The sequence below is a fragment of the Dermochelys coriacea genome, chromosome 6 (assembly GCF_009764565.3).
Source record: "Dermochelys coriacea isolate rDerCor1 chromosome 6, rDerCor1.pri.v4, whole genome shotgun sequence".
Lineage (NCBI taxonomy): Eukaryota > Metazoa > Chordata > Testudines > Dermochelyidae > Dermochelys > Dermochelys coriacea.
The window spans coordinates 54,612,337-54,623,928 of record NC_050073.1 but is presented as its reverse complement, the minus strand read 5'-3'; the positions used below and the strand labels follow the sequence as shown (position 1 = coordinate 54,623,928).

The 11,592-nt window shown below is 49.4% G+C and overlaps 1 protein-coding gene across 9 annotated transcripts in view; it reads right to left on the bottom strand.

Annotated features, from left to right (window-relative positions):
* Window positions 1-11,592, bottom strand: part of DGKZ (diacylglycerol kinase zeta) — a 104,927-nt gene that overhangs the window by 83,832 nt on the left and 9,503 nt on the right. For 2 of the 9 annotated variants that reach the window (XM_038405208.2, XM_043515637.1), the window contains exon 1: window positions 4,882-5,275. The exons of 2 other annotated variants lie outside the window; for them this stretch is intronic. In XM_038405208.2, coding sequence (XP_038261136.1) covers window positions 4,882-4,940 — 59 coding nt within the window. In that variant the 5' untranslated portion in view covers window positions 4,941-5,275. Of the gene's footprint in view, window positions 1-4,881; window positions 5,279-11,592 lie in introns of those variants that run through there. 5 more of the 9 variants (XM_038405204.2, XM_043515633.1, XM_043515636.1 and 2 more) reach the window with 5 other exon arrangements.

Below are 11,592 nucleotides of genomic sequence, written 5' to 3'. Positions count from 1 at the left end.
CTACTTTGGCGCTGACTGTGCATATAGTGCCACCTGCTGAAGCAGCAACACCCCGGAGATGTTCCGTGGAGGTCTGCCCTCTAACTACTGACCAGAACTGACCCTGTTGGCTCGAATTAAGGTTCTCTTGATGTGAGCTTCCTCAGAGCAGTGCCTTGTTGGTGCCAACACAAAGGCTTTCTCGACAGCGCTTTAGTCATGTTTGGATTGATTCATCTGCAGCAAAGCCACATCCTGCCAACCCTTTCACTTTCATGCCTTTGTCTCAACACCTTATTTGTCTTAGTGCGTTAAAGAAGCCTTACTTTATCTGACACCAAATCAACCTCATATGACAACAGTTAACACCTCCTAGCCAAAAAGCTGCCTCACAGGGACAAAACTCAATGCCACTGATCCACATTAGAATGAGGATGGTGTCATTCTGGTTAAGGAAGAGTTAACTAGGACTCCAGTAGCACAAGCTTCCACACAGCTGTCAGCTTCCAGTCAAGGTCATCTGTGACTCTAGTTGAGTGAACTTCCTTGCTGCAGTGCCCTGTTTATATCCTAGATTTCAGGGCACCTGGTCACCATCACCCCAAGCAAGTCAGAGGCTGAGCTCCAATCTCATCCATTCTGTGTAAATGCCACCTTGGCTTCAGCTGGCTGTCCATGTCTCAGAAATGCTTTAGCAAGACCTCCCAACTTACCAGGCAGCAAGAAAGTGGTATCCAGGGACAGCCTTCATTCCATAGACTTGGTTCCCCCATGGGAAGCTGCTACTGCTGCTCGCTTTTGGATCAGTAGCCTGCAAGCAACTCACACAGCAAGACACTGATAGTCACACTGGTAGATGCTTGAGTGGTGAAGCCTTACTGGAATGGGAGCTGGTATCAATAGGAGCAGGTAGCTTTCAAATGAACCCATTCCAGCTCACAGCATACCTGGAGGGGCAAGGATGTTTCAGGACCTGTCCCAAGGGTCACCCCATGCCTGATTCCTGTGGCTACTACAGTTATTGGCCTATGGGCCATAGCAAGGTGTTTACACAGCAAAGGGAGGAGGAGGAGATGAGCTAGTGCTTACCACTTATCCAGTACTTCTGTGATAAGGTGTTTTCCCCACACCACCCCGAAGGAGTTAAAATGGCTCAGAAGGATCTACCTGCCAGGATGGGCTGCATCGGGTGAGGTATACGCTGGATATACAGCCCTCATTGAATCTGAAGCCCAGCTAGGCAGGAAGAGGAGAGCAGAAAGGGGCTGCTCCAGGGGGAGAGAGTCAGCGGTCACTCTCAGGGTTGAGAGAAAGGAGTAGGAAGAAGCCTAGGGGAAACAACAGCAAGGCTGAAATTATCTGAATCTTAGCTGCTGATTGTAGGGTCCCCTGGGCTGGAACCCAGTGTAGAAGGTGGGCCTGGATTCCCTAACTGTCACTGCGGGAGTGGCACAGACAAGATACTGGACTTTGAAGATTGCCTGAGGCAGTTTGTTTACAGAGACTGATATTCCAAAAGGGGGAAAAACTATAGTGGCCTGGCCAGACGGCCAAGCGATGAAGAGAAAGTGTTGAAGTGTGTGGCATATGAGAGAGGCCCCAGAATGAAAGACTGGGACAAAGGGCAGAGAAACCACAACACAAAGTGTCAAACCAGTGTTGAGCCACAAAGAGGTGTCCTAGAGTGAGTGGCGAGAGTAGAGACCCTGTGACCACCTCCCATTGTTAAAATTCTCTGCAGACACTACTAACTCCTGAAGCCTCACAATCCCTCTGCCAAGAGGGCCAGACCATGTCCCCATGTTACAGATGGGAAAACAGAGGCAGAGAGGGGAAAAGACCTGCCAAGATCATGTAGGGCACCATTGTCAGGGCCAGAATTAAAACTCAAGAGATCCAGCTCCTCAACTGTGTGTTCAGCACCTTAGACTGCAGGGACCTGTATGTGCTGAGCCCCCTCCCAGTTCAGCCTGTCAGCTCAGGAAGTAAAGTGGTGTCGCTCACACTCCCTCTCTCAGCAGGAAGCTGCTGCCCAAACTCAAAAACAAAAGAGCTTCCCCTTCCCTCTTTTGTTACACTCACAGTAGCATCCTGTTTAAAATTGGACTGTGAGCCCTTCTGGGCAGCATTGTGTTAATGTCGTGTCCAGCTCAATGATGCCCAATGCTGATTAGGGCCTCTGGATACACATAACAATGATAATAAAATCAAAGCAAGGGGAAAATGAGGCCAGATTCTTGACTGTGTATCTCCCCAGAGGAACCATCTGAATTTTCCCTGGGTGTGTCCCCAAGAGCTGTTTAGGCCCTAAAATCAGCTCCCTTGGCGCACAGCAATTCAGGAAAGCCCCAGAGACATGGCAGGGACTGTCCAGCAGCTTTCAAGTTCCTCTCCTTAAAAGTGACCCCATGCTCCCTGTCCACTTCTCTCTTTATCCCCCACGTGCCACACAGAGACCTGGACACATTAGTTCTCAAGTTCCTCAGCAGACGGATGATTCCTAGAAAGGCAGAAGCCAGGCGGGTTGCTTATTTCCTTGTCCAAACCACCACACAGGTTGCAATATGTTCCTGTGACAAACAGTGAGCACTCTTCCCTCACCCCCAGTATTCTCTAGCCTAGCAGCATGTTGTGGCCATATCATACTTGCTAAATGGCAAGAATTGCAATTGCAAGAAGCAGGGAGCTGTAAAATTATATCACTCACCATGCTCTGCTCTCCAGCACTATTTTCCCCCTTTGCACCAAGCTCCAGCAATATCCTGTGCACAAGTTCTGAACTGCAGCATCTCTTATTCTGTATGGCTAGAAAGACCTGTTACGTCACCTACTCCAGCCTTGTGCATGCAGGATTGTTACCTGCTGCTTGGCCAGCCCTAGCCACATGCTCCTGTTTTCTGTGGAAGAATGGGCAGCAACACCACACACACAGGATGGGTTAGTAGTCAAACAGGCTTCCTCCCGTTCTGCACCTGAGCTTGTGGGAGCAGGATCTCAGGGCAGCCCAAGAGCTTGCTGGAAACTCCCCTTGCTGCATTCTCCATTATTACTGATTTCAGGTCACTGCATTTTATTCAGAGTCAAAATCTTTCCCCATCTCCCTGGTGGTTGGGAATGAGAGACCAGCCCAGCTAATGCTTACCCCAGGGAGAGACATAGGCTGAGCTCATATAGCTGCCTCACAAACTATCATTTCCCCAGACTGCCCTCCCTCAGCATCTCCTACCCCCACAACCTTTCAGGCTCCAAGCCCTTTCCTTTTGCTGCCTCACTCATACACCCACAATTCAAGCCTATAACTCTCAATTGTCAGAACAAGCAGTAGCAATGCTACTAAAAGGTCAGACACAGACCCCAGGGTTGCTGCAGAGCTGGAGACAGCATCTCCCCAGGATAGGGCTGTACAGTGTACTTGGGTTTAATCCCCTCTATCCATTTCCAAGTCAGCGTCAAGCTTATTCCACACGTTGAAGGTCTCTCTATTTTCTCCCCAGTGCTCAAATGTTTTCCTCATGGACTTTGAAAAAGAAAGTAGGGCAAGCAATTAAAAAAAATAATCGTGATTAATTGCACTGTTAAACAATAAAGAATACCATTTATTTAAATATTTTTGGATGTTTTCTACATTTTCAAATATATTGATTTCAGTTACAACACAGAATAAAAAGTGTACAGTCCTCTCTATATTTATTTTTTATAACAAATATTTCCACTGTAACAAAACAAAAGAAATAGTATTTTTCAATTCACCTCAGACACATACTGTAGTGCAATCTTTTTATCGTGAAAGTGTAACTTACAAATGTATATTTTTTTTGTTTCATAACTGCACTCAAAAACAAAACAATGTAAAACTTTAGAGGCTACAAGTCAACTCAGTCCTACTTCTTGTTCACCCAATCACTAAGACAAACAAGTTTTATTTTATTTATCATTTCACAGTGCAAATATTTGTAATAAAAATAATAATATAAAGTGAGCAGTGTACACTTTGTATTCTGTGTTGTAATAGAAATCAATATATTTGAAAATGTAGAAAAACATCCAAAATATTTAATACATTTCAATTGATATTCGATAGTTTAACTGTGCGATTAATCACCGTTAATTTTTTAAAGTTAATTGTGTGAGTTAACTGCGATTAATCAACAGCCCTAATCGAAAGCTTTAAACATGCTGGCCTGCTCTGTAGCTCAACATCCCTGAGGATACACCGAGGTTTTAGAGTTAGGTTTAATAACGGAGATGTTGATTTCGCCAAGGAAACCTGTTTCCTGGCAATGGGAGCTGCCAATCCTTTTTGCACAGAAAGAAAGTAACTTTGGAAGTGAGGTAGGATCCTGTGAGCTCAGTGTCTCTCCCTGAATTAGGCGAAGTCAGGCTGAGGGCTCAGTGTGTAAAGGCTGATAGGGGAAGATCCCCTGCTAGAGATGAGGGTGGGGGGTGGGTTTGTCATTGTGGGCCAGGCACCCCTGGGAAATGCTTAGTCCTGGGTGTCCCCACAACCTTTTCTAGGCAGGAGTTAAGGAGCCTCATCCACAACCCTTTTCCAGCAGACTCGGGGGTGGGGGCGGAGGGCAGACAGTCTTATGACCCTCTCCCCCACCCCTTTCCCAGCAGGACACAAGACATGCTCCATGTGCTAATGGAATCAGATGCAGGAACAAACTGACTACATAGGTAGACACCCACTGAATGTTAGAGCCAGGAAATCTCAATACCATACCACAGGCATTGGGATAAGGGAAGGGGATTACAGGCAAGGATCTGGGAACACGGCAAGCCCCAAAGAAACCTTCTCCCTCAAGGTAAGATATAAGTGGCTGCTGTCCACACTAGAAGCAGAGGGCATCAGCCCAGCAAGCAAAAGAAAACGAGCAGAGACCCAGGCACAGTGGGTACCTTGTATCTGTGGCTTCTGGTAGGCTTTGGGGGACGTCCCATGACCGGTGCCTCCACATCTGCTGCAGTGCAGGCAGGTGGTCCTCACTGCAGCCTGGGTTCTCTCTCCTGCTTCCCCCTGTGGTTGAGTTTTGGAGTCATTCCACAGGCAGGTTCTTGCCAGCTCTCTGCCATCAGAATCGTAGGGGACTAGTGGCTTTGTTCATTCTCTTCACCTGTTTCCTCTTTCTGCACTTCCCGAAAGCGCAGCTAAAGCTGTTGCTTCATCTCGCTAAACAATGCTCCAGTCCCGGACAGCCCACACCATAAGCTAAGTTCCTTTGCAGAGCTGGGATGCCCAGAAGCCTGTCCAGAGAAGCCTCTACTCCATCCTAGGCAAGAGGAAACAAGCCCTGGTACACAGGATTCTGGGATGGAGAAATCAGTCCCCCCCAAGGGCAAAGCACCTCAGATCAGCCAGACACCCCAAAAGAGGCAGCCTCAGTAGCAAAGGCACTGATGGCACCCCAGGCCACCGCCTGCCTGGACTCAGGATTGACTGAGACACAGTAAGTAGCACACAATACACGCTGTAGGGAAGTTGTATTCCCCATGCTTGGGAATGTTTCATCTATCCAGGTTCTTATATCGCACCCACCACTGGGATCCCAGCACCTTTCAGATCCAGTAAATTTCACCACAAATTAACAGACCAACAAAACAAGAAAGCACAAGAGTAAAGTCTCCATGGCAGAGCATAGGATGTCTCTCTCCCCCCCATCATACAGTCATATAAAATGGCAGCTGCTCAAAACAGACAGAGAGAGACCTGAGGTATTTAAAGGGACAGTACACAGAAAAACAAATAGCTGTCACAAGCACAGCTACTCAGTCTGTCTTATTGCAGCTACCCCATTCTCACTCCAAAACAGCACAAACTAACAATGAGCCAGTCTCTGGCAGTGGCAGTGTGACGTTATTGACAGAATCTGTAACCGTATAGATCACTGTTGCAACCACTGTTATATATTTACAGCAAATATTGTACAGAAGTTGTCATGGGAAGGTTATGATTTGCTGGTTATAATTATGCTATCTGTATATGTGTATCATTTTTGTAGTTGAAGTTATGAATATTGGCTTATACTGTCTGAATTTCAAACTTATGCTATGCTTCTAGGTGATACCCCAGACAAGTTGGTGTCAGCTCTGCCTACCCTGCCCCATTAAGGACCATCAGCTATACAATTGACCCATTGAGAGTCGGCAGACACACCTTGTGACTCAGCAAGGTATGCAGGGACCTGCCTGTGGACAGAACTCTAAGGTTTTTCTATGCCATGTGCTGGATAGTGTGTCCTTAGGACAAAGAAAGCAAAGGCCACATGGCAAGAGACTATAAAAGGCTGATGCCTCATCTCCATCTTGTCTTCAGTCCAGCTTCTTGCCTCTGGAGGGACTTTGCTACAAACTGAAGCTCTGAACAAAGGACTGAATGGCCCATCCCAGCTGTGGATGTACTCCAGAGACTTGATTTGAACCTGCAGTTTATTCCATCGTTGCTACAAGCCTGAACTAAGAACTTTGCCATTATTCTATGTAATTTATTCCATTTAACCAATTTTAGCTCTCATCTATATCTTTTTCCTTTTATGAATAAACCTTTAGACTTTAGATTCTAAAGGATTGGCAACAGCATGATTTGTGGGTAAGATCTAATTTGCATATTGATCTGGGTTGGGGCCTTGGTCCTTCGGGATAAAGAGAACCTTTTTTCTTTTACTGGGGTATTGGTTTTCATAAGCATTCATCCCCATAATGAGTGGCACTGGTGATGATACTGGGAAACTGTAGTGTCTAAGGAAATTGCTTGTGTGACTTATGGTTAGCCAGTGGGGTAAAACTGAAGTCTTCTCTGTTTGGCTGGTTTGGTTTGCCTTGGTGTGCAAAGGAACCCCAGCCTTGGGCTGTAACTGCCCTGCTTTAAGCAATTTGTCCTGAATTGGTACTCTCAGTTGGGTCCCACCAAAGCCAACATCATTACAGTAACGTTGGCAATTCAGAAGGAAGCCGGGTAAACAAGCTACAGAGCTTGTGGAAATGGCAAAAGCACATTCTGTTATGAGACTGATATGTCTGAACATGTCTATTATGATGACTGAACATACCTAAACTCACGGCCAGCACCTGCATCAGCAGGGAAAAGCGAGACCGCCCGGTGTAAGAATGAGCACTTTTACAAGCACATGGATACTCAGCTTAGTCTGAATCTGCTCAGGCTTTAGGAAACCTTCAGATCTCACCAGACATGCCCAGAGGCTCAACACAGCCCATACTTGCTGAATACAGTTACAAGGTGTACTCCTGGGGAAATTCTGTGCCACTGCGCACATGCAGAATTTATGTCCCCCACAGATTTCTTTGCTTCCCCGCAGAAAAATGACTTTCTGACAGGGAAGCAAGGGGAAGCCACAAGAGTGGTCATGGGACCCTCCCCAGCAATATGTTTTGGGTACCCAGGGCAGCCGGCAGAGAGGTAAATCACTGTGGTGCAGGCAGCAGGACTGGGGAAGACTCAGCTCCCTACCCTGCTTGGCTCAGCTGCTAGTCCTGGCTGAGCTGGGGAGGACGGGACTTCCTCTTTCCCCACCTCCAGATTTCTCCCCCAGCTGCAGGAAGCTCTGCAAACTCCCCACCACCACCACCACCCTGATTCCTGCACCCGTCGCTCCTCAGCTTCAGGGAGAGGGATCCCGCATCCACCCAACCCTTCTGCAGCCAGAACCCCTCATACCCAGACCCTCCTGCCAATCCTCACCCCCACCCCCCCACACTCAGAACCTCCGCGACGATCCCCACTCCTCCAGCACCTGGCCTGACGAGCCACCCGCACTCGGATCACCACCCCATCGAGCCCCAATCAGTCGCACCGGGATCCCCACCACACTGAACCACACTCCCCCAGCACCTGGACCCCCCCTGAACTTCCCACACCGAGACCCCCTGCCAAGCTCTATCCCCTCACACACATCCAGACCCCCCCCACTGAGCCCCAACCACCTTCACCTGGACCCCCCTGCACAGTCCCATTACCGTTGCACCCAGAACCCTGCAACAAGTCCCTGTGCATCCAGATCCCCCCCGCACCTGGATCCCCCATTGAGCCACCCACATCCAGATTACCTCATACAAAACCCTCTCAACCCACAGCGTGATCCCCCCACACTAAGGATCCTGACTTGATGAGCCCACCTGCCCACACCTGGTGCACCTGGCACGGAGGAGGGGGCATGTTTCTGGGGCAGGCCCAGTCCTTGTGCTGTGTCAGGGTGGTGCAGCCTCTCTACTGAGTCTGTGTCCAGGGTGGTGGGGGAGCTGCACAGTGATCTCCCACCTCTGTGCAGCCAGTGGCCTGTGCTCCTCAATGCCATGCTGGAGCATCCACGTTTATTTGGCAAATAAAATGTGCAGAATTTTAAAATATTGTGCGCAGAATTTTTAATTTTTTGGTGCAGGATGCCCTCAGGAGTACAGGTGGAAGAGCCAAGCACTGCGTGTCAGTCTCTGACCCAGAGTTTGGAATGATAGTTCTCCTGGCCATTAAAGACACTATCCAAGGAACACTGGCCCTCTGACTCCAGTTCCACTGATCAAGATCTTGCCACACAAAGGAACCCCCTATTCTTTGAGACTTTCACATTTCTGTAACCTCCCCCTCCCATTCCCCCTCTTTCATTACAAACTAGATGGTAGGGCTAACACAAGCCAGCTTTCCCTGTACATTTTATAGCCTCCAGCAGCTCCTAATTACTTAGGCTGCATAACTCCAAGGAAATGCTGGGGACTTTTGCAACCTGTTCCTACTGTATTGTGGCAGGTTAATGGAAACATGAACACGTTCCAGCAAGGTCCCTCACTGGATCCCATTCACATTGCATATGTATCCCCTCAAGAAAGACTCTCTGAACTTCCAAAGTCCTGCCCCAGCATGCACTGGGCATAGTATAAATGATAGAAAGGAGTCTCTGGGCCAGTCTTTGGTGAACAGTACAGGAGCGGAGGCAGCCTGGTCAGTCTGCTCAGGCTTCAGGAAACCTAGATCACAACAGACAGGTCCAGAGGCTTAACACAGCCCAGACTTGCTGAATGAGGGTTACAAGGTAAAAGAACCAGGGATTGTACGCCAACCTGCTGTGCCCCGGATTTGGGATGATCATTGCCCCTGTCACTCCCTCACAGACACTGCCCTTGGAAAACTCAGGGAAGCACAGACAGGCTGCATCCCTGTGTCACTAACACCCGCGCGGGAGGACCTGAAATTGCTAACTGACTCTCCCCTACCATGCAGCTGGCCGTGTCCACACCTAGCCTGGCAGGCAGGCAGCAGACCCAGGGCAGTTCGTAGCAGCCCTGAGACGGGATCTCTTTGCCCTAGCGCTCCCCGGCCAGCCGGCATGGTACTGTGCTTCCAGAAGCCTGCCAGCAGATGGCACAAGGTTCTCCGCTGCACTGCGCACGTACTGAGCGTGCACAGGAAACGCGTCGGGAAGAGAGGAGGACCAGGCTAGAGCAGGGTGGTGGGAATGGCACGTACCTGCCCTCCACGCAGCCAGGCTTGGTTGCAGCCCGCTGCCTTCAGGGGGGTCGGGACAATTTGTATAGTGGGGGTGCTGAGAGCCGTTGAACCAACTGTAAACCCTGTATATGATGGAAACCACTTCAAGCCAGGGGGTGCAGAAGCACCCCCAGCTCCTCTAGTTCCAGCACCTATGGCTGCCTCTGGAGCCTCGCTTGCCCCTCCTCAGTGCTGCATCCCCGGCTGGGAGCTGAGCCCCAGAGCTACAGCAACCACCAAGCCCAGGGCAGGGTACAGCCTGGTGGGAAGGGGGATCGCTCAAGAAAATCAAGCAGCCCCCTAACTCCCTGGGTGCAGAGCGGATGGTGCTGCTGGAAAGAGGAGACTCCCTGGAAAGGCTGACCCACACTCACACCACACCTCCTTCCATCAGGCTGAACCTGCTGCATTCCCAAAGCTTGGCTACACCATGACCAGCAGCAGGAAGGGCTGAGGACAGGGAATCAACATATGCCAGCCCTAGTGAGCTCTTTGCTTCACACCTGCCTCTTAGAGCAACTTAATTCATGCATGGCAGCCCTTCCCAAGCCAGGGCCTGCGCTACACTCAGTGTGAAACAGCCTGCACCTCCATGGAGGAAATGGGGCTGTCAGTTCCTACCCGATGCATTTGGGAGCAGAGGCCTTGTTTCTGATGGGAGTTGCCCTCCCCCAGACTTTCCATAGGTCTATACGCTCTTCCACTTCTCCCATCTTCTCAGGCTAGAATATCACGTATGTTCTATATTCTGACACAACTTTGCCACAACATTTTTCTGAATTGAGGCCCCTGCCTGGGAGCTCTCAGACTGCTGAGCCCAGGAAAGCACCTGCCTAGCCCTATGCAGCTCCCAAGAGGGGAACTAACTCTTGGTCAAAAAGCTGACTGAGCTCCAGAGCAGGAGTGGCAGTAAATGTGCCAAGGGAGTCCCAATACATAGCACAGGCTGGATTTTTTCCACTTCCTCAGTCCCACGGACAGGATTCCAGCTAGAGCAGGGCAGGTGGAAGGAGAACACATTAGCAAGTGATCCATCTACCCATGTGGAACCAGGGAAACAGAGGGAGTCAGGGACACCTCCCCAAATTCTTCAGAGATCTGAACTACAGGGAGCAACAGTTTACCCAGCACTTCCTGTCAGAGCGTAGCTGAGACTTTGGCAATGGGAGTTTCCCCACAGCGGTACCCCGCTGGGACTCCTGAAGCGGGAGCTTTGCCACAGCAGTGCCGGTGAGCGTCACCCTTTTGCAGCAGCGCTCCCTTTCTCCCAGATGCACAGAGAGAAGCAGAGATGGATAGCTCTGTCAAAGAGCTGCAGGCACAGCTTGGTGGGGATAATTGGGAATTTGATTTCGTGGTTCTGTGCAGCCGATTAATGTGATTAAAAGGCTAGCAGACAGGATTCAGAGGAGAGGCTGAGCTAGAAGAAGCTGTTCACCCCTTCCACATACAGCCTCACTGCTGGGAGCTGGTGCACTTGATGTGCTCTTGCACCTCATTTCCTCACACCCACATTCAATGACAGCAGCTCCAGCATTCTGCTCAGTGTTGAGCTACCCAGGACTTCATGACAGTCGATGAGCTGCACAGCAAGACCACTCAGAGACTCTCAAAGAGCAGCAGGGGCAGAGCTCAGGGGCTCCTGCTCCATAAGTCACATGGGCTAAAGAAGAATCTCCATTACCTGTTTACCTATGACACACAATTGAGCAGTCACATTTCCATCTACAAGAGGACAGTAGTGTGCACCGCCTTACGCAGATAGCTCTTATATTATGTTCCTAATGCAGCCAGCAGAGTCAAGGAGAAAGATTTAGACCACCTTGTAATTGATGGGGAAGGGAGTTCATTGAGCTCAGTGTAAACTTGGGATAGTTTACAAAGGGTCAAGTTCTGCTGACTTTAACTTTATGAATTAATAAAACCCAACCCTGCACATCCCATGCACTTATAACAGATAATGGTCTGGATAAGCCTTTACTTTACCTGCCTGTTACCCATACAGGGAGCAGTAACATATGCTAGCTGAGGCTACAGGAATTAGTGTGTTGACCATGCAGATGCAGCTCCTATTCTGATTTCAGCCCAGGCCTTACTTCAGATCAAGGGGAAATGTC